General features: G+C 48.8%; 2 protein-coding genes across 13 annotated transcripts in view; one reads left to right on the top strand and one right to left on the bottom strand.

Moving 5' to 3' along the window:
- Positions 1-1,426: 1,426 nt before the first annotated feature.
- MRPL52 (mitochondrial ribosomal protein L52) lies at positions 1,427-5,065 on the bottom strand. 6 transcript variants are annotated; one of them, XM_044765305.2, is made up of 6 exons: positions 4,768-5,065; positions 4,603-4,663; positions 4,447-4,514; positions 2,361-2,425; positions 1,835-1,979; positions 1,427-1,719 (listed from the first exon to the last, which is right to left on the bottom strand). In XM_044765305.2, exons 1-6 carry the CDS (start codon positions 4,871-4,873, stop codon positions 1,682-1,684), a joined length of 483 nt encoding a protein of 160 aa, XP_044621240.2. In that variant the 5' UTR covers positions 4,874-5,065; the 3' UTR covers positions 1,427-1,681. The 6 variants fall into 6 exon arrangements, with proteins under 6 accessions (XP_044621240.2, XP_044621241.2, XP_044621242.2 ...); XM_044765306.2 differs by having other exon boundaries at positions 4,603-4,660; positions 4,768-5,063; XM_044765307.2 differs by having other exon boundaries at positions 1,692-1,979.
- Positions 5,066-8,716: 3,651 nt separating this feature from the next.
- SLC7A7 (solute carrier family 7 member 7) overlaps positions 8,717-19,770 on the top strand; it is a 32,454-nt gene continuing 21,400 nt past the window's right edge. Inside the window, exons 1-3 of one of the 7 annotated variants that reach the window (XM_070504037.1) lie at positions 8,717-8,854; positions 11,530-11,688; positions 15,721-16,266. In XM_070504037.1, the coding sequence (XP_070360138.1) occupies positions 15,768-16,266 (499 nt within the window). In that variant the 5' untranslated portion in view covers positions 8,717-8,854; positions 11,530-11,688; positions 15,721-15,767. Of the gene's footprint in view, positions 8,855-9,483; positions 9,626-11,352; positions 11,689-12,052; positions 12,256-13,015; positions 13,202-14,630; positions 14,721-14,807; positions 15,222-15,720; positions 16,267-19,770 lie in introns of those variants that run through there. The other 6 variants (XM_070504036.1, XM_070504039.1, XM_070504034.1 and 3 more) reach the window with 6 other exon arrangements.

Genomic DNA, 19,770 nt, shown 5'->3' with positions numbered 1-19,770 from the left:
AACCCCCTAAGTTGCCTTTCTGTGGTGGAGGCTGCCATCTGCAGGGGTTGAGGCCACAGCCAAGAGCGGGGGGCTGTCGGGGGACCCAGGGGACGGGATGTGGGAGACTTTCTCCCCCTAAGCATATTTTGGGTGGCTTGATTCCTCTGGTATTCAGCGTTTGTCTCACCTCGGAGTGGGAAGTACTGGGAAGCTCAGTGGTTGGGGTGAAGAGGAGTTCAGAGTTTGGGATGGTAGTGGTGGGTCTTCTATGTCCAAGAGACCTGGGTTGGGGGGTTGTCTGCTGGGACTTGTGGCTCAACCAAATTGAAACTTTCGTCCCTTATTCTTGACAACTACCTCCATCCCTCCCCTGCCAAAAAACACAGTAACAAAACCCAACTAGCCACCAACAAACTCCATAACCACTCGGGATCTGGGGCTCCCGTCCCTGTAGAAAGATAAATGTGCTCCCTTTGTTATTGTCATTTGCAATCTGGCTGCTCTTTAAATTAGAACTAATTGGGGAGGAAAGGGGTTCAAGGCCATGCAATCTGCGGAAAGACAAATCGAGTATGGTGAAATTGTTAGAAAAGAGCGACTGGGAGTTAGGGCTTTGGGGTTTAGTTCCTTCTCTACACTGGAAAAGGAGGCAATTCCTTAAAGAGAAAAGTCTCCCCCTTCAGGGCCTGACTAGACTCTGAGAACAAAAGGTGGAGATATGCAGGGGGAACAGGGGAGGGCAGGGTCCTGGTGGGAAAGGGAGACAGATAAGAGGTTGAGAACTAGATCTGGAAAAGCAGCACAGCACAACAGAAGCAGGAAGAGTGTGGGAGACAGAAAACTCGACCATCAGCGAAATCTAAGATCCAAGAATTGCATTGGTCAGCGAGAGAGAAAGGAGGTAGTGGGGGAAGAAGGGAGGGAAAGAAAAGCAAGGGAAGGAGTAGAGGAGACTGGACAGAATTAGGTCAGGTAGGCAGCTCCAGAAATCCTAGAGATCTGGGAACTAACACACGTTTGTGGCAGAAGAATAGTTGACAAGTCCAGTGCTCTGTACTGTAATGGGACCAAAGGTCCTTTCCCCCCAGAATCCACGGGAGGAGCCATGATCAATAAAATGAAAGATTTCCCCGGGTCCTGGGCAGCTCACTGGTTTGTGGGAGGTATATGGTGATGTTAGATACCTATCTAACAGTGACTGGGGGCTGAGCACCTCCAGGGCTCCCCTACACAAACTGGAGTTGGGTTCTCTCCAACCAACTTCTGGAATTCAGTCAGAACCACGGAAACCTCAGGATCCAACTCTTTAGCACAACATGCAACATCCAAGTCTCGGTCTTCCCATGTCAGCCTTCCCAGTGGTGGTATCCCCTTGGGCCATGTATCTGATTTAGGAAAACTGACACCAGTTGCTTGCCAAGAAATGGACCTCAGCTGGAAAGACTTTTTCATCAAAATATTTATTAAATGCATAATTGCACACGGCCTGAGCTGTGTATAGGCTGTTCAAGGCTTGAATGCCTGGCTAAAACCAGGAAAACTGCTGCCCCTTTTTCATGTTCGTAGAGCAGCTACTGCGCCTAGTTGGGCCAGTCCTGCGGCCTGCAACGGAGGGACCAAATATCCCAGAGCAAGATTCCGCTGAACTGGAATGGAGCCAGGGATGAGGGCTCGGAGCCAACCCTTGCACGCAGTGATCTTACAGCCTGTTCTTCCTGCTGTCCAAGCCCTTTTGCTCTGAAGACAGATGGGGAACATAAAGGCTCTCTTCTGGCTGGGATGAGGCATCTAGGTGATAGAAAAGAAAGCCAGAGAGGCTGGGGAGGGGAGACAGGGATTGCTTTTTACTGACTTGGTTGAGGGCTCTGCAGCGCGGTCCCTTTAGGTTTAAGAGCGTTTTTCTGCTTCCTTTCTTCTTCCTGCAACTTCTCCTGCTGCCTGAGCTGCCATGCCTGTAATCCAGCATCCATTTCCTGTGACAGCAGTACCACTCGTCTCTGAAACAGACAGGGAAACAGACAGGAAAACAATGTGGATAACATCTGCGGCTTGAGATCTGCACCATATATCCTTTCACTCACAGATCAAAGTCAGAGATTTCAGCTGGAAAACGACACTGCTGACTGGGGAAGGGGTGGGACAAGGTCCTGGGTTGGGAAGCAGGAGGAAGGCAGCAAAATGTGTGGCAGAATGTCTACTACTGGTTCCTGCCCTAGGAGTGCCCCACTCTCTTCCTCCCTTCTCACAGTACTGTTAAAACCTTGGTGTGAGGGGTACATGTTAGCTTAGGTGCCAACACAGCTCAAGACAAATTCCAATTTAAAGTCTTCCCCTCCATTTACACACAAGTTGCCCTGGTTCGGGCTCTAGCCACTCACTGCAAACTTCTCCCTCTGGGCTTGTCTTCGAAGCTGGCCTTTCATTGGAGGAGCAGGACGGCCATCTGCAGATAGAAATGAGAGAGAAGGTAAGGGTTAGGGATGGCCTGCAGCACCTTGTGAAAGCGCTGTGATGGGAGTGGGAGGGAGCAGCAATCTCTAGCTCCTCTCTTCCATTTCACACCCACTGTAACTTAATTCTCCTAAAACGAGTCCCTCATCTTCAAGGGGGAGGTATGCCAGAACCACCAAGAATAAGCTCCTGGCATGTACCTAGTCTATTCCACTTACCCCTCATTAGCCTGGAATTCAAGGTCCTTTGCAATGCTGAATCTCTTGTTTTATCTTCAGAAACCCTCCACTTGAGCAATCTGATCACTGCTCTACTCACCTTGAGTCCTTCCTAAATTCCATTTCACTCCATAATGAAATGACTTTCGTTTCCTTCCAGGCAAATTTTCATCCTTAGGCCTACCTCAAGCCCTACCTGTCCCAGAAACTCTTCTCTTAGAGTTCCACCGTCAGCTCTCTTTTCTGAAAGCACATATTAATCATTTAATATACATCTATTTGCCTTGGGACATTTATTGTACTATTGTTTCTAGCCTTATTTAGCCATCTCAAATCCTTTAGGAAAAGGGCAGAGCACTGAAGTATTATTATTTGATTTTTTAAAATGTCCATGCTTTGTCTTCCCAGCTAGACTAAGTTCCTTGGGATCAGGGACTGTATTGCTAGTTTTCATCATAGTGTAAGCACACAAGCAAATCATAAAAAATTTGAAGGCAAGACACATAAATACTGTTTATCAGGAAAGGGAACCAATATTGTGTATGTCAGGTGCTTTACAGTGGTTGTTTCATTTTATCCTTACAAAACCCAGAGGAGATAGATATTCTTCTTTTACAGATGTGGAAACTGAAAAGATACAATTAAGTAACTTGTCCAAGACCACAAAGCTACCAAGTAGAGAAGCCTAGATTAAGAATCAATTTCAGGAGCCGGCCACAGGCCAAATGGTTAAGTTCACTGGCTCTGCTTTGGTGGCCCAGGGTTTCACTGGTTCGGATCCTGGGCGAGGACATGGCACCGCTCATTAGGCCACGCTGAGTTGGCATCCCACATGCCACAACTAGAAGGACCCACAACTAAAATATACAACTACGTGCTGGGGGTATTTGGGGAGAAAAAGCAGAAAAAAAATTTTTTTGGCAACAGTTGTTAGCTCAGGTGCCAATCTTAAAAAAAAAAAAAAGAATCAATTCCAAGGTGTTTTCAATTACCCATACTAGTTCAAGGAGATCCTAGGCTTCCTACAGTAAATAACAAGTAGAAAAAAATCTTCACCATCCTCCTCAGCCACCAAGTATCCGATTAGCAGGAACATACTCCTGGAGAATTCAACAGGGTATTAACACTCACGTGTCTGTGCTGTTGAAGGGGGCCTGGCCGTCCAGTTCTAGTCCTGGCTTTGCTATTACCTAGCTAGTGATCACAGGCCTCAATCTTCCCACCTGTAAACTGGACTCCCAATATGGGGAGTGGGAAGTGGCTTCAACTTTTCTAAGGTCCTTCCCTTCTGAGACTAATATTTCTTTTCTTCTCTCTTTTTTTTTTTTAAAGTCACGGGGAGGAGACTTCTCTGAAGGGAGCCCACCAGCCTCAATCCTCACCCTTCCACCTCTCCCTCTGAGACGCTCACTTAGGCAGCCTTTCAAAGAGTTTTCCCTGCATTTGGTGCCAAATTCTCAACAATGTTCTCATCACACAGAAGGGCGGTTCTCCCTAACTTTTTAAAAACAACATCCCCTTTGAGAAACGTAAAAGTCTTGTCGCTCCTTTCTGTGGGGCGCCCCAGGTCAGAATTATCTTCTGTTTACCCCCACAAGCCAAAAAGATCCCGTCTAGCCTCACTTTCCATAGACGTAGTTTAATTTACAAAATAAACAATAGGACTTCTTCCCCGCAACTCCAAATACAAAGCTCAATACACTGTCCACTCGGACACACCCCCCGACTCCGTCCAGGGGCGTTCCCTCTGGCTGAAAATCTCCAACGTAGAGTTAACTGTCAGATCAGCGCTCACCCGCGTAAGACCAGTCTGGGAGCTCCGTCAGGGGCCCGTAGCCGGAGGGGTTGGCAGCCAGGCCCTGGCTAGGTGGAGAAAAACAGTCCAGTGAGGACTCAGCCCAGCTTCTGGCCCCCCCCCCACCCCCCCGGCTCCCCCCAGACCGGCACTCACTGGACTCGCCACTGGCTGCCCGCCCGAGCCGCCGGGCTGCAGTGCAGCCTCCGGACACCTGCTGGGAAAACAGAGTAGAGTTGGGAGGGAGGCCGTGTAGCCAGCTCAGGGGTCCCGGGCCAGCCCCCGCGGGCTCCCGAGCCCACCGAGCCTACATCCACTTACTCGAGAGCAGAGTACCCAAAGCAGCCATGCTGAGGCCCAGGAGCCGGAAGTGGGCGTGGCCTCGCTGGCCACGTGCGACGCTGCGGGGGAAGCCGGAAGCCGCCATCTTGAATCTGGCTTTCAATCACGGGCCCCGCCATCTTGGGTCATCGTACGGCAGAGAGGGACGCAACTGGGACCCGGTTTTTTGGCCGGGAACCGTCGTTCTGTGTGTGAGTCCTCAGTGGTTGTTACCTTCTCAGTGGAAGTCGTGTCCTCCGAGACTGAACCATTTTGAAGTGTTCCCACAACTCCCCGCAGCTTTGAAATTTGTCGTAATTTTTATCTCAGAGGAGTAACGTCCACGTTACGTCATTCTGCCTTCTCCTGCGTCACTCTAACATGTTTTTCCCACCCTGGGTCAAATCTAGAGTGAGTGAACATTTGGGATTCAGTGCTCACTCATTTATTCAATAAAACTGAAGAGCTTATATGTGCCAAGTACTGTCTTAGGCGCGGGAGATTCTGTGGAGAGCAAAACAGACATGGTCACTATTCTGAGAGGGCACCCAGGCTAGAGAGGGAAGGCAGTAATGGAGTAGTCGCACAGGTTATTAGAGCTGCTTAGGGAGGTACGCGTTGTTTGGGGGCGTATAATGGAACCTGACCTAGAGCAGGCTGTCAAGGCTTTAAAAAAAATGAATATATTCATCTTTATACCAACGTAGTTATAAAATGTAATTTTAATGTAGATATTTTTTTACTGAGATATAATTGACATATATTATTTTCAGGTGTGCAACATAATTATTCAATATGTGCACCTCTTGTGAAATAATCACCATGATAAGTCTAGTTAACATCTATCATGTACATAGTTGTAACTTTTTAAAATTAATTAATTATTTTTGAGGAAGATTAGTCCTGAGCTAATGTCTGCTGCCACGCCGCCTCTTTTTGCTGAGGAAGACTGGCCCTGAGCTAACATCTGTGCCTGTCTTTGTCTACTTTATATGTGGGACGCCTGCCACAGCATGGCTTGTCAAGCAGTGCCATGTCGCACCTGGGATCCCAACGGGTGAATCCCGGGCTGCCAAATTGGAACTGCGAACTTAACTGCTGTGCCACTGGGCAGGCCTCAGTTGTAACTTTTTTAAAAGAAGGCTTTCTTGAGGAAGAGGTATTGGAGCTAAGATCTGATTCCATTTTTATAAGAGCTACCACTGCACATTGTCTAATATAATGCTTGCAACAACCTTGTGAGGTAGGTACTAGTAAATGGCAAACCCAGATCTGGGACTCCTTCCCTCTTTTTTATCACTTAATTGCCTTCATGAAGTCATTTATCCTTAATTTCTTCATTAAAAGAAAAGCTTAATATATCACATTTGCAAAAACATTTTAAGAATGATAATGTAAGTGAAAGTGCTTTATAAATGGGGAAGCTCCTACAAAAGTGCCCATTACTGTGTGCCAGGCTAGACATTTAAACACATGCTGACTAGGGCAACCTGAGAGAGTGGTGTAATGGCCTATCTGGAAGTTTATCATTTCCTTTTGCAAGACTGGGAAGTTTTTCCACAGGAGGTGGCTCTGAGCTGTGCTTTGAAAGGGGGGAAGGGTGGATCCTGGTTTAAGAAGCAAAAGCAGCTGTTTAGATAACAGTAAGAATGGTATAGGCTAAAGCTGAACCAGAGGGATGGGAATAAAAGAACCTTGGCTATAAGCTGGCAGATGGACCCAAAAAACTAAGCAAGGGAAATAAAACAAGAGTACCGTTAACCATCTTACATTCATACTCTTCATTTTCACTTATCAAAACAAATCACTTCCATATAAATGATTTCATATTATTTTCATAATAAACCTAAGAAGTAGGTAAAACAGTCCAGGAAGGAATCATTGTACAGAGTGCAATCTTCAGGTAATTGCACCAAAATATGGCTATGGATTTATTGTTTTACAACTGCAGTAAGAATGGAGTGACATCTTCCCAAACCTGGCTCCATATGCCTCTGGCTGGTTCTGAGATAGACAGCTGACGTAGACAGCACTGGATCCCATTACATAGTTTACAGTTGGGGAATCAAGGGTAGAAGCCGAGGATTGGAAAAATAACCTCAGTGTCAACATTCAAGATTGACAGGAAAGATGATAGCCTGGCACTACCACCAACACTGTATAAAGGAACTGAAGCAGCAACACTGCTATTTTCTAGTAGCTCTCACACTAGGGGACACTACTGATTTGCAAAATCATAAAAAACGGCACATGCATTAAGGTGGACAAATAATGTGGACAATATGAACTCCACATGCAGAAGTGAACACATGAAATAATTTAATAGCTGTGGGAGTCAGCCAGAGCTGGAGGACTTCAGGGGCAGGATGGGAAGTTTGATCAGGAAACTGGGAAATCTGGGAGGAGAAAGGTCTTTGGAAGGAAGACAAGTTCAGTCTTTGACGTGGTTAGTGTGATGTGGCAGGGGGACAATCCATGGGTTGTAAATAGCAGGAAATATGGGTTAAGATTTTGAGAGAGAGCATTAGTGCTGACAGCTAACATCATCAGCATTCTCAGGGACCTCACGGAACACTGTTGCAAGAGAGGTCTGGCACTTGGACAGCACTCCTCAATGACTTCATCAGACTCATGAGCCACAGGAAAGCAGCTTCATCATCCCTAACTAGATGTGTTTCAACCTTTGGACTTCATCTGGCAAAGCGTGGAGTTAAAATGTTAAAGCCAAATATAGGCGATGATGCCCTTGAGAGGCAAAGGAGTTTAAGTAAGAGAGGAAAGACATGAAGCTCCGATTCCTGATGCTTCATATTGCTCTTTGTTATTCACTTACGGTTTTGGTCCAATATGTTTATCCCAATATCCTTCTGTCAGGTCTGTATACAGTAACTTTTGTACAAGTGCACTGCTCTGGGAAATTAGGTGCTTTTTTAAACTGTTGTAATGAATAATGATGACGTTGGAGAAAGAACATGAGTGAAGCTGACTCTGGAGAGCAAAACCCATCTCATTTTGCAACCTCTTCCCCTTTTTGCATGCTTGTGACCAAATTCTAAGGCTGAGGAAGAGCAAACTATTTGGGAAGTGTCTTATTTCATGTTCCTTCATTATCTTCCTCCTTAGGACAGCTCAAGGACCAAATCACTGTCACCCCCATGCAAAAAGTGTGTGAATTGAAGGCTAACCACCCACTCACACAATACATTGCTTTGCATATTATTTCCTTATTACTTACCTAATTTATCGTAACATATTCCTTTTCTTTTACCATGGCCGTCAAATCCCTGCTAAATGGGTATAGGCTAAATCCTGTGTTAAGTGACATAGCTTCAAGATGGGTAAATTATGACTTCAGCCTACACTCTCTTTCTTGCCTGGCAGCTGGGAAGTCTCTTAAGCTGTATGCCTTTCCACCCAGACTCATCTTGAAGGTGGGTGGTTCTTTGTGAATCTCTGCGGAGTGGCAATGTTGGCTTTAAAAAATGCCAAAGCTGGACTGTCCAAAAGGTATACAAAAGGAAATTGTATTATTTACAAGTCATCTTTTAGTCTTAAAACGTGGTGAAGCATTTCCAGATCTCTTTTATTGAACTAGCCCAGCAACTCCCTCTTTTGTTGGGTCCACGCTGCCACTACACTCTTCAGACGAAAGGTGCCTGGGGGACTCCAGCCTCCCTGGCAAGACTCAGCCCGGACATATTTGGTTAGGTGCTGCCTCCTGGCGGCGGCTCTGCTGCCCGACATCTTCCTGACCCGGTGGAGACCACCTTCTTTAATTTGAAATCTCGAAGCTGATGCAACAGCTCCCCCGAGGGGGCGGGGAGTTGAGAACCCCGGGTGGAGGAGACGCCCTTCCGGGAGACCCCTCCCCTGGCTCCAAGCGGGCGCCGCTCCCTCTCCCCCTCCCTCCTGGGGCTTTGCAGTCCAGAGTCCCTCCCGAGTTTCAGCCGTGCGTCTCGGGGCTATAGGCGAGTTTCCCAGGGTTTAGGGCTCTCGCCCAGACCCCCGTCGGGCCACCAGCTCGAGCTGGATTGGGAGGGAGGGAAGAGGAAGCTGAGCGTTCCCGGGGCGGAGGACGCATCTCAGGGTATCCGCGGTCGTTTTCATTTCCCGGGGGCAGCGCCGCTGTGCCTGAGCCGGAGAGGGCAGGGGAGCGCGTTGCGGGGCCTCTAGGTTCTGGGACCTTTGCGTCTTTCGCCTGCACCCGGCACGACCCCCTCCTCTAGCGACTTCTGGAGCGAGGAGGGGCGGGGGGGCTGCTTGGCCAGGTGGAGGGAACGGAAGGGTCGCCGGGTGGGGTCGGGTCCTGCTCCCCCAAGGCACAGCCGGTTCGGCCTCCGCAGGCTGACCTGGACATCAAGGGAGACCGAGATCTTCAGAGGGGCATTGAGGGCGTGCGATGGCTGGGTCTGGTTTGGGAAGGCGAGATCTTCGGGCCTCAGACACTGAACCGAGGCCCGAGAGAAAGAGGGCAATAAGGGGAAATGGCCAGGCGACGTAAAGGGGCCGGCCTGGGAAAGCGAGGGTGGAGGTTGGAGAGTGGGGAGTGTGCAAGAGAGGGGCAAAGGTGAGCGCCGGGAGCCGCCTGGGCGGGGGCGGAGAGGGGTGTAGGGAAGGGGCGAAGATCGCCGGGGAGGGCAGAGCTGAGGGGGTGGTAGTTTTCCCGGAAGAGTTCACGTTTAAGGGTTTGCGGTTCCACTCCTCTTGAACCCACCTGCCTTTGCGTGAACCTGAGCGCTCGCCCCCCTCTGCCGTTTCTGCCCTGTCGCCCCTTCGCGGCCATCGCCCCTTGCTCTCGCTGTACCCAAGCCGGTCACCAGAGCCTGGGTGTGGGACGGAGCAGCCAAGAGCTTGTTAGGTGAGGGCCTTTTTGTCTTTGTTTTTCCATTAATGAAACAAAGGTCCATTTCAAACCATTCTAGGCCTCCCAGTAAAACTGAAAATATACGCCTCCAACCCATTACTATCAAAAAGAATGAATACCTCCAAATACTCCTTGCTTAGAAGCCAGAGCTGCAACTGCGTAGGTGGGCCTGAAGGGCAAGTTCAAGGACGTTGCCGGAGCCCAGCTAGCTGGGAAATCAGTCTAGGAGGAACAGAATTGTTCATTCATTTATTCTTCAGCAAACATTTCTTGACCGTTCACTATGCCCTGTACTGGGGATATAGGGTGAATAAAGCTCCCCAGGATGCTTGCATTCTAGTGGGGGAGGTGACAAAAAAACAAACTCTCAGTGGCAGTGAGTGCCCATGAAGAGTCAAGCATGGTGAAGAGATGGAGACTGACCCAGGGGAGAAGTTGCTCCTTCAGAGACTCGGGGAAGGCCTCTGATAGTATGGCGTTTAAGCACAGACCCGAGTGGAGTGAGTGAAGGAGTGAGCAATATCAAGGGGAAGAATGTTTCAGGCAGAGGGAACAGCAATTACAAAAGCTCTGAGGTGGGAGCGTGCTTGTGTGGCCACAGCAAGGAGGCCAGTGTGGCTGGAGTGGAGAGAGAGCAGGGGCCACACCAACAGGGGCAGTTTTAGGGCTGTCTTCCTAGGACTTCCCTCGTTTACAACTTGGACCTGACCCCAGAGTAGGATTAAGGGACAGGCCAGCTGGGCAGCAGCCGGGTCTAAAAGGGCACTAAATTATCTCTAGAGTAATTCAGACATTTGGTGCCAGTGAGTTCTGGTGTCTGTCTGTGTGTCTTGGTGACGTAGTAGGTTGGCTCCCATCCACTGACAGAATCCTTGATAACTGCTTTCCTGGACCACCGGTCTCTAGAATAATTTTATAGTGTGCTGGTGCAGGTACAAGTTATGAGGTGTAGCCCTCAGACCAGCCAGCTGGTAGTTGCTTAAAGGCAGCAGTCACAGCTGGAATTCTGAAAATGCGCCATGCACTGTGAAGTGCCACTCCTTGAGAGAGATTTATGCTATGGTCTATATTTTAAATGGTTTAATATGCCTACCAAGAAATTGTCAGCTTCAGAAAATTGCATTTAATGAATCCATGTAATAAGCTCTAATTTTGAATGAAAGAATGAGGCTTACCGTTCTTATTCCGAGAGAAAATCAATATTCCCCCACCTCTACTATGTCAACATCCACTAGACATTTACATAATCCTGGTTTGAAGGGGTGCCAATGCATCAGCCTGCCCAGGATGCGAAGGCTTGCTCTAGTCCCCTTGGCTGGCTCTTACCTGACAACACACACATCACCTAAACCAATTGGGGACCTGAGCCGTATGTGGGCTTGCTTAGGATTCTCGTGTGCGTTTGGCTGTACTCCCCAAGTGGCCTTTCTTGGCATGCATTGCCTCTTGGGCATGCATTGCCTTACATAGAGACTGAAATGGTACTGAGACTCTTGAGATGGGACCGCAGAGTTCCATGGCCCTAACCATGAATCCTGTGGCCTCCGCAGGACCAAGGACAACATGTGAGTGGGAGATGCCTAGGAAACAGAATGAGGGGAAGCGGAGAGTTGTAAAGGGCATCAGGAGGGCACTGAAAGTCGCTGGGAGAGCTTAAGTGCTCAGCAACTGTGGGGCCACGAGGGGGCTCAGGGGCTGAGGTAGGGAGGAGGAGGAGCTGAGACTCAGTGGAGAAGGGGCCTGGAGGCAAGGCAGGCGTCAAGGTCCTCTGGGTCTAACCAGGCAGTCCTAGCTTCAGCCCGTCCCCTGGCCCCTCCCCACTGCCGGCTAGAGTCACACATGTGTTTTCCTGTTTTCCATTTCGGTCCCCGTCACCCTCTGCCTTTTCTGTTCCTCAGAGTCAACAGCTGCTGCAGCTTGAGCCATACCCGGGTTCCCCTTCCTAGCACTTGCCTCTCCCCCACACTCGCAGCAGCAGCAGCAGCAGCAGCAGCAGCAGCAGCAGAAGCGTGCTGGTAGCCCCTCCTCCTCGAACCTGCCCAAAGGTCACGGGACAGGTAAGAGGTGGGAGACCAGGGACAGTGGGTGAGAGGGGAAGTGCAGGAGGAGGATGGAGTGGGTGTCCTGAAAATTGGCTGAACAGAGACCCAAGAGCCTCTTGTTTCCTGGTCCCAGCCCCAGCCCTCCCTAGGCAGAGTCCTCTGCCCAGAGACTTCAGCCCCACCTTAATGGAAGCCCTCATCACAGGAGTAAACAATTCTTGTTTCACTTTTTTTTTTTTTTAAAGGGACTGTTGTAGCCAGGGTAGAATATAGAAAAACAAATGGTGGAGAACTGGGGAGGGAGGAGCTGAGCTTCCAGCTTGGGGTGATGGGGAAATCTAGCTGTACCAGAGTCTTTGTTTTTTGTTTCTGTTGATAGAGAAGGCAGGACAGACCAGTTGGAGCTAGGAAGGCAGGACATAGGGTCTCTGCGGGAGAAAGCGTCTTCTCACATTTAGCTCCCTGAGCTTGACTGAGGAGCCAAGACCCTGAACTGTGTGCTGGTTCCTGGAGGAAGTGTGTTTTGGTGTTGCCATTCACGGGTGGAGTCAGGGCGAGGAGCTCCACTGCCTGCTATGCCAGGTACTGCATGCTGGGGGCCCTGCTCCCTGTGTTCCCTGGAGCCCTGAATCTGAAACTTCTCCCACAGGCTGTCTGTAGGATGAGTGTGTGTCCTGTAACCTCCACTAGGTCCTCAGAGATGAATGCACCTCAGACAGGAATAAGACAGGGGTGCTGCATATCAGAAACGCTGTTATCTCCCGCGGTTCCGGACTCTGCAAGGTTCTCCTTTAAAGCCTGGGGCGGAGAGCCCTTCAGGAGAGGTCCTGCTGGTCCCAGGCTGTCTGAAGGGTGGAAGCATTACTCTGAGAGCCAGGGTCTCAGGATGGAGTGCGAGCTGCCAAAGATGGTGCCTTCCTGCCTATGGCTGCTGGTGCTGGGCAGTGGGGAGAAAAGAGGGGGCATCTTTTCTGTGAAGGACAGCCTCCTCTTGCCCAGTTTGCATGGGCTGACTGAAGACTAGGCTAGCAGGTTTCCGCTCGCAGCACTTCCTGGTGAGACCGCTTGGGCATGCTGTTTGCTGGAGTGTGGGCTTCACCCTCAGTGGGTTTATCTCAAGACTCTGTGAAGAGGACTTAATTTTTGAGATACCACCAGCCAGGAACTAAACCCTGCACACTTCTCTCCCCACTTCCCCTCATGGTTTCACCTTCCTGCATCCCTCCTTCATTCCTTTTCTTTGCATCCCATTACGACACATACCCACCCCATGGTGCCAGTAAATTTGGTCTTAAAAGGGCAAGCGTGATGATGTATTTCCGTGTGTTTTTGTTTGCTTTAGAAGTGGGCACCCTAGCAATAGCAGCGCTGCCAAGGCGTTGTGATCGCCTCTCATCTCTGCAAAGGGATGAGAAAGGGGAGGAACAGCCAGGAAGGAGATGGATGGGCTCCACTGAAGCCTTTAGCCCAGGCTTCAGGCGGAAGGACACAGCAGCTTTCCTTTTAATCTAATCACGTCCTCCCCCAGGTAATTCATTAGGGAGCCATCTGAAGTGCTTTTGCGTCTGAGAGGAAAGCCTAGAGACCGGGGAGGTTGGGAAGAGAGCACAGTGCGGTTCTGAGTTTGGGCTCTGTGGTTGAGCCTCCCTGACTTCCTCCCAGGTCAGACCCTGGCACGTGACTTAGTGCCTGCCTTAAGGGGCTGCAGGGAGAACTGAGTGAGATAAGGCATTTAGGTGCTTAGCTGTGTGTCTGGCCCGGGTAAGTGCTCAATAAATGACAGCTATTATCGTCATACGAGTGTATCGGGGGAGCTGGGAGAAAAGGACAGTCTCCTCTGGATGGATTTCAGACATTTGTGAGAGTCGCTTGAGAGAAGCATGATCTCTGGGAAGGCTAGCACCAGAATCCCTTGCTTGGTTTAAAAAAAGTTTAAGGGGCTAGAGTGGGAGGATGTAGGGTAGAGATAAGGACACCCCAGGGATTTTTAGATCTTCTTTCTCTGGTTGTAGAATAACCAAAGAGAGTTAGTAAGGGTGTGAGAAGAGACAGTTGGATTTCAGAATGGATAGGGTGTATTTCTTCTGTTGGCAAAAGAGACCCTGAATACCAGATTTAAGTAGACTAAGATAGAATACTCTATGTGATTTCCAAAAATTGCTCAACTTCTTCTGTCTGTTCTAGGCCTGTCTGTCCAGGATAGCCCAATGAAATCTTATTCCCCATATTTTTAGGAAATTGGAGTGAACTTGTAATTTGTGCTTACCCCAAAGATCCTGGTATGTTTTCTTAAGGATAAAAGGGCATGTAAGTCAGATGGGGATGCAGCCAGTGGCTTGAGTCATATTTCTTAACCTTGTTTCCTTGGAAGTAGCTTGAGGCTCACCCTTGGGGTAATGACCCAAGTTTACGGGTAGCCACCCCACACTGTGTGGGGAAGTGTCAGAGTTGTCTCAGGACGCCCAGTCACGGGGTGGAGGGACAGCAGTTACACTTCCTCCAATCTCAGCATGTGAACAAGCCTTTGTGTGCAACCTTCCTGCCTTTCTTGTTTGGGGGGGAGAGAGAAGTGGGCTAGGGTGGGGCCTGGAGGACAGAGAGAGAGGGCTGTGCATTCTTTCTCAGCCACCGCCCTGTCCTCAGCTAATTTGCTGAAGGACAGCTTCCCTAAGGCTGTAGAAACTGCACCCAGCTTACCCTCCTCTCTTCTGGGCCCTCAGTCCTGGAGCAGAGCTGACAAAGGAGATTCCTGAGAGCGTCATCTTATCACAGAAAGTGCTGAGCCAAGGGCTCCTAGCCACCCCTTTTGCAGATGTGAAGGGCCAGTGAACCTTGGACCCAGACAGTTGCTTAACCCTCCTGTCCTCCTCCCTCCCGCTCCGCCTTTCTTGACTTCTTGATTTGACTGAAATTCATAAGCATTTGCCTCGCCTTTCCTTTTACTGCTGGCTGAAAAGGAAGAGCCGTCAGACCACAGTTCCCGGAGGCTGCGTCTCCTGTGACTGCCGCTGGCCACCTCGGGAACCTGTTGACCCCAGGGCCAGGGAGTGAGTGTGCTTCCCATCCTCCCCCTCAGCCCTGCCTGTCTCCCTCTCAGCTGTCTCCTGCTCTGCGGTGCCCAGCATCAGCTGCCCACTTCAGCTGTTTCTTTGCCTCGGCTTTGGGTGCTGTCTCTCTGGTAGCAACTCCTGGGTGGGGAGCGGCCATCAGCTGCCTCCAATCACCTCTAGGTTGGGCTGTGCATTTGGATTGCCCTTATCTCATTCATACTGTTTTTGGCGATGCAACTATGCTGAAGTGAGGGATTTGATGACAGTAGGCCTGGAGTACTAGGGACTGGGAAAGTTGTCTGGGGACAGAAAAGCAATGAAAAGAGGAGCCTAACCTGTTTTCTTTCAGGGTGGGGTAGGGCTGCTTGGGCTGGAGATTTCACCTAAGGGTTGTTAGGGGATGCTCCCTGAGCAGAGGGAACGGTTGGGGTTTCCAGCAAGAGATCTGAAGTCTTGAAGTTTGTCAGAGCTGGAGTCCTTCGGGAACAGAGCAGTGTGGTAAGGAGAACCCACAGATTAGCTGCCTGCAAGGTTGGTTCCTAAGGTTGCATCTCAGCACAGGTGACAGGTATACTGAAATTGGAGGGAAGACAGACTTTTTTGGGGTAAGGCTAAAAAATGTAGGCTCAAATAGTTATGGTTATACCTGGGAACTGCCAAATTGGCCTTATTCCTGTCTCATATCACAGCAGGCTCAGATAAAACCAGGATTTTGTTTTCTGTTTTGTAAATCAGGTGGGCAGCACCAGCCTAACAATGGGAAACAGATGCTTTCTCTTTGGGGAATGAGTGCCTTCCTCAACAATTCAAGTTGGGGTCATTTTGATGAGCCAGCTGGAGAAGAAGAGGTCAATGGGAGGTGGGAGGCAAGAGAGAGGTCTCTGAAATGGTGGGCAGTGGACAGGTTGCCCATACTGGCCCCTGTGGGAGAGAGTTCTAAGCAATTGCCAACCACCCCTCCAAACGATGGTTATATATCTTCATTTTTCTTCCTTAGAGGGCAATGCCAGGAAGCTGGTGAAGTCTTTCTTCTCTTCCTCCACCATGGTTGACGGTGTTAAGTATCAAGTGGCCTCCCAGCATGAGAGCGATGCCTCCCCATTAGCCGACGAGGCCAGCCCAGGGGCTGAGCAGGTAAAGCTGAAGAAGGAGATCTCACTGCTCAATGGCGTGTGCCTGATTGTGGGGAACATGATTGGCTCGGGCATCTTTGTCTCCCCCAAGGGCGTGCTCATGTACAGTGCCTCCTTTGGCCTCTCCCTAATCATCTGGGCCGTAGGGGGCCTCTTCTCTGTCTTTGGGGCCCTTTGTTACGCGGAACTGGGCACCACCATTAAGAAATCTGGAGCCAGCTACGCCTACATCCTCGAGGCCTTCGGGGGACTTCTTGCCTTCATCCGACTCTGGACCTCCCTCCTCATCATCGAGCCCACCAGCCAGGCCGTCATTGCCATCACCTTTGCCAACTACATGGTGCAGCCCCTCTTCCCCAGCTGCTTCGCCCCCTATGCTGCCGGCCGCCTGCTGGCTGCTGCCTGCATCTGTAAGTGGGGCTAGGGCAGGAGGTGTGGGGTGGAGCCCTGGGCAGAGTCAGGATGTGAGTCCAGTCAGCCAGTAAGAAGGAGATGGAAAGGAATGCTTTGACAAACACTTTTTTTGGCTTTTGTTATTAAATTAATGTGTGCTTTGTGTAAAAATTCGGACAATACCAAAGTGTAAAAAAAAAAAAAAAGCAATTTATCTTTCCCCCAACTTCCCTCTGTAAACACCATTAGCAGTTTGCGTGCCCTTCCTGATTTTTTCTTGCTCCTTCTGACATAGTTCTGTTCTACGTTTTACAAAAATAGAATCATAGAACACATATAATTCTACAGCTTGCTTTTTCCCCAGAATTCTTTTCTACGTACAGATCTACTTTTTTTAAATGCGTCATGTAATTCCATGTTAATTTTAAGGATGAGTTCTTTATTTAACTAATCAGTCCTCTGTTAGTGGCCATTTAAGTTGGTTCCAGTTTTTCAGTCTTACCCATATGCTCTAGTGAATATCCTTTTGCACTTGCCTGGGTTTTTCTCTGGGCTAGATTCTTAAAACTGTCCTTTCAATCCACCTTGACTTTTTCTCCATCTCATAAATATTTAAATCTGTACGTTCAGCAGAGCCGCACTGGAGCTACCAAGGGGCTGATCCTCTACAGCTCCACCCCTCAGGTGGCTCTGTTCTGGAAAAATCCCCTCGCAGCCTGGAAGACCCTGGGGCCTTGGAGACTCCTCCCACCCCCTAGCTGTGGAGAAGCTCAGAAATTCTGTCAGTTTAAGGGCAGCTGCCCCAGCGCACTGGGGCGCAGGAAGAATTTTGTACTAGTGCAATTGCTTGCTGGATCACCCTTCTCCAATCAGCCTCATATCCCTTTTTCTTTCAGTTTCTCCACTGCCCCATTTTACTCCTCAGCCTCTTCTCCAGCCTCCCTGTTTTTACTGTTGGGCAGAGAGCTGGCTGTCCTCTCTGGGGTCCTCCTGTGCTTTGTGGGTCCGTGTGTGTGGCTCAGACTCATCTTTGTGTGTGTGGAGATGTTTGTCACGCATGGCAACAGTCAGGGAAGGGTGGAAGGCACTGCCTTGTGTTGCAAGAAGGGAGTTTTCCCCTGAGGTCCTAAATGTGATCTGTAATTTCTCTTGCATCATTTACAGATGATCTGGTAGGTTGACTTACTAGTGAAACTAATTTTAGGATCTGTCGGTCTCCGGGTCCCCCCAAATGTGAGTACATAGTTACAAACCTTTTGTAGGGCAAAGATTATTCCATCTAAGTAAATTTCCAAGTTGGCTGCATCCCTTTAAACACCAGAGTTCTATTATTTTAAGCATCTTTGTTGGAATGTCTTTAACACTGATGATATGTCTGCTTTCCTTCATAACTTGACATTTCTTTTTGTGACTTGGGGTTACCATTGCAAATCTCACTTCTTGTATGACTATGAGGCCTTCCCAGGCCACTCGGGTGGGGATGAATGTTTGCTTCCTCGGTGGCCTCAGACTTTAGTTCATCAGGTTTTATTTTTTTGATCTGTGTCATCTCTGACAGCAGTCGTTCTTTGATTCTGGCATGTGCCTACTTCCATCAGTCACCCCTTTTTATTTTGCTGCTTCTAATTTGGGAACAGAGACTTACTCAAACTCTTGTACACCCACATACACATCCGCACATATGTACACCCTTGTAAGAATACGTGCAAAGTAGCCACAGTTATGATTAGTCTGCGTGGCTCCCCAGTGAATAAAAGACACAGAGTTTTGTGCATGGATTTATGGCGTATGTTTGAGACAACTCTGTAGAGTGAAAAATGCACAGACTTGTGTTTGAGGCTGGGTTCAATCTAATTGCTGCGTGGCCTTAGGCCAGGTGCAGTGACTGTTTACCCCCGGGCTATCATGAGAATGAAATGAGATTCAGTGAAAGCCATAAATCATGATTTAACTGTAACTGTAACATATCGATGATTATTATGCTTAAAATTATGATCTTTCTTGGCTGTTTACAGCCCTTTTCCTGTTCCTTCTTCTTGGTTTTCTCCTGAGCAGTTTCATGGCTTGATAAAGGAGACATTGCTGCGTAGGAAGCATCTGGACAGACTGTCCTCACAGGTCTCAGCATCTGACCTGTACCGGGTGCTCATTAAACGATGACTGAAGGAAGAAACTCATGAATCACATGTCCCTAAATTCTTACAGTCTTGGTGCCCTTCTGAACCTTCTTCCAGATCTATCATTAATAACTTCAGAGGGACATAGAGAACGAAGTCCTATAAGCAGCCAAGAGAGAGAGTAATTTTAAACATAATAATCATCAATACGTTACACTTGAGTCGTGATTTGTGGTTTTCAGTGAATCTCATTTCATTCTCACAGGAGCCTGGAAGCAGACAGTCACTACACCTGGCCTAAGGTCACGCAGCAATTGAACCCAGCCTCAAACACAAGTCTGGTGGACTTTTCACTCTACCAGAGTTGTCTCAAAGATATGCCATAAACCCATGCACAAAGTGAGGACTTAGGCTAAACCTTCAGATTTAGCAAGAGAAGGGCTTTAATGTAGAACTTTAATTCAGGAAACATTTAGGGCATACTATGTGCTAGGTGCTAAATATTCTAGTTAGTGCTGGGAAGCAAAGAAGAATAAAGTGTGGCCCTTGCCATGCAAGAACTCATAGTCTGTGAGGGAGACAGACATATTAACAAATAATTGGGGGCCGGCCTGGTGGCACAGCAGTTAAGTTTGCACATTCTGCTTCCGCAGCCCGGGGTTCGCCGGTTCGGATCCCGGGTGTGGACATGGCACCGCTTGGCATGCCGTGCTGTGGCAGGCGTCCCACATATAAAGTAGAGGAAGATGGGCACGGATGTTGGCTCAGGGCCAGTCTTCCTCAGCAAAAAGAGGATTGGCAGCAGATGTTAGCTCGGGGCTAATATTCCTCAAAAACAAAACAAAACAAAAACAAAGAACAAACCAAATATTTGTCATGCAATATAACAAGTATGAAAGAGGTGCCATAGGAGCAAGCAAGACAACTTTCTTCTCAGGAGGAGAGCTTAGGAAGATGATACAGAGAATACAATGTCTGAACTGAATTTTGAAAAGATAGGTAGCTAAATCCTAGGACATCTCTCAGAGGAAATTGCATGTGAAACTGTGTGGAGGTGCCAAAAGGCAAACAGAATGTTCAGAGAATTCCAGGTAGTTGGTATGGCTAGAATGTGGGGCGGGACAGGGCCAAGGAGGCAGATACTGGAAATGTAACCCAGGGTCAGCTCAAGGAGGGTTTTACATGGGGCCTAAACAGATTAGACTTTATCTTGAAAGCAGGGGGAATCTATTGATTTTAAGTGGGGAAGTGAAATCAGATTTACTTGGAAGAAGAACCCTGGTGGCCATGTGGAGAATGTTTTTGGAAAAAGTGGGAGATGGAAGGTAGGCAGACCGGTTTAGGAAGCTGAAACCTGAATCCACATGAATGGTAGTGAAGGCCTGCACTGTGGGCAGGGCCTTT

This window comes from Equus asinus, chromosome 2 (genome assembly GCF_041296235.1).
Source record: "Equus asinus isolate D_3611 breed Donkey chromosome 2, EquAss-T2T_v2, whole genome shotgun sequence".
Classification (NCBI taxonomy): domain Eukaryota; kingdom Metazoa; phylum Chordata; class Mammalia; order Perissodactyla; family Equidae; genus Equus; species Equus asinus.
This window is presented reverse-complemented; position numbering and strand designations above follow the sequence as displayed.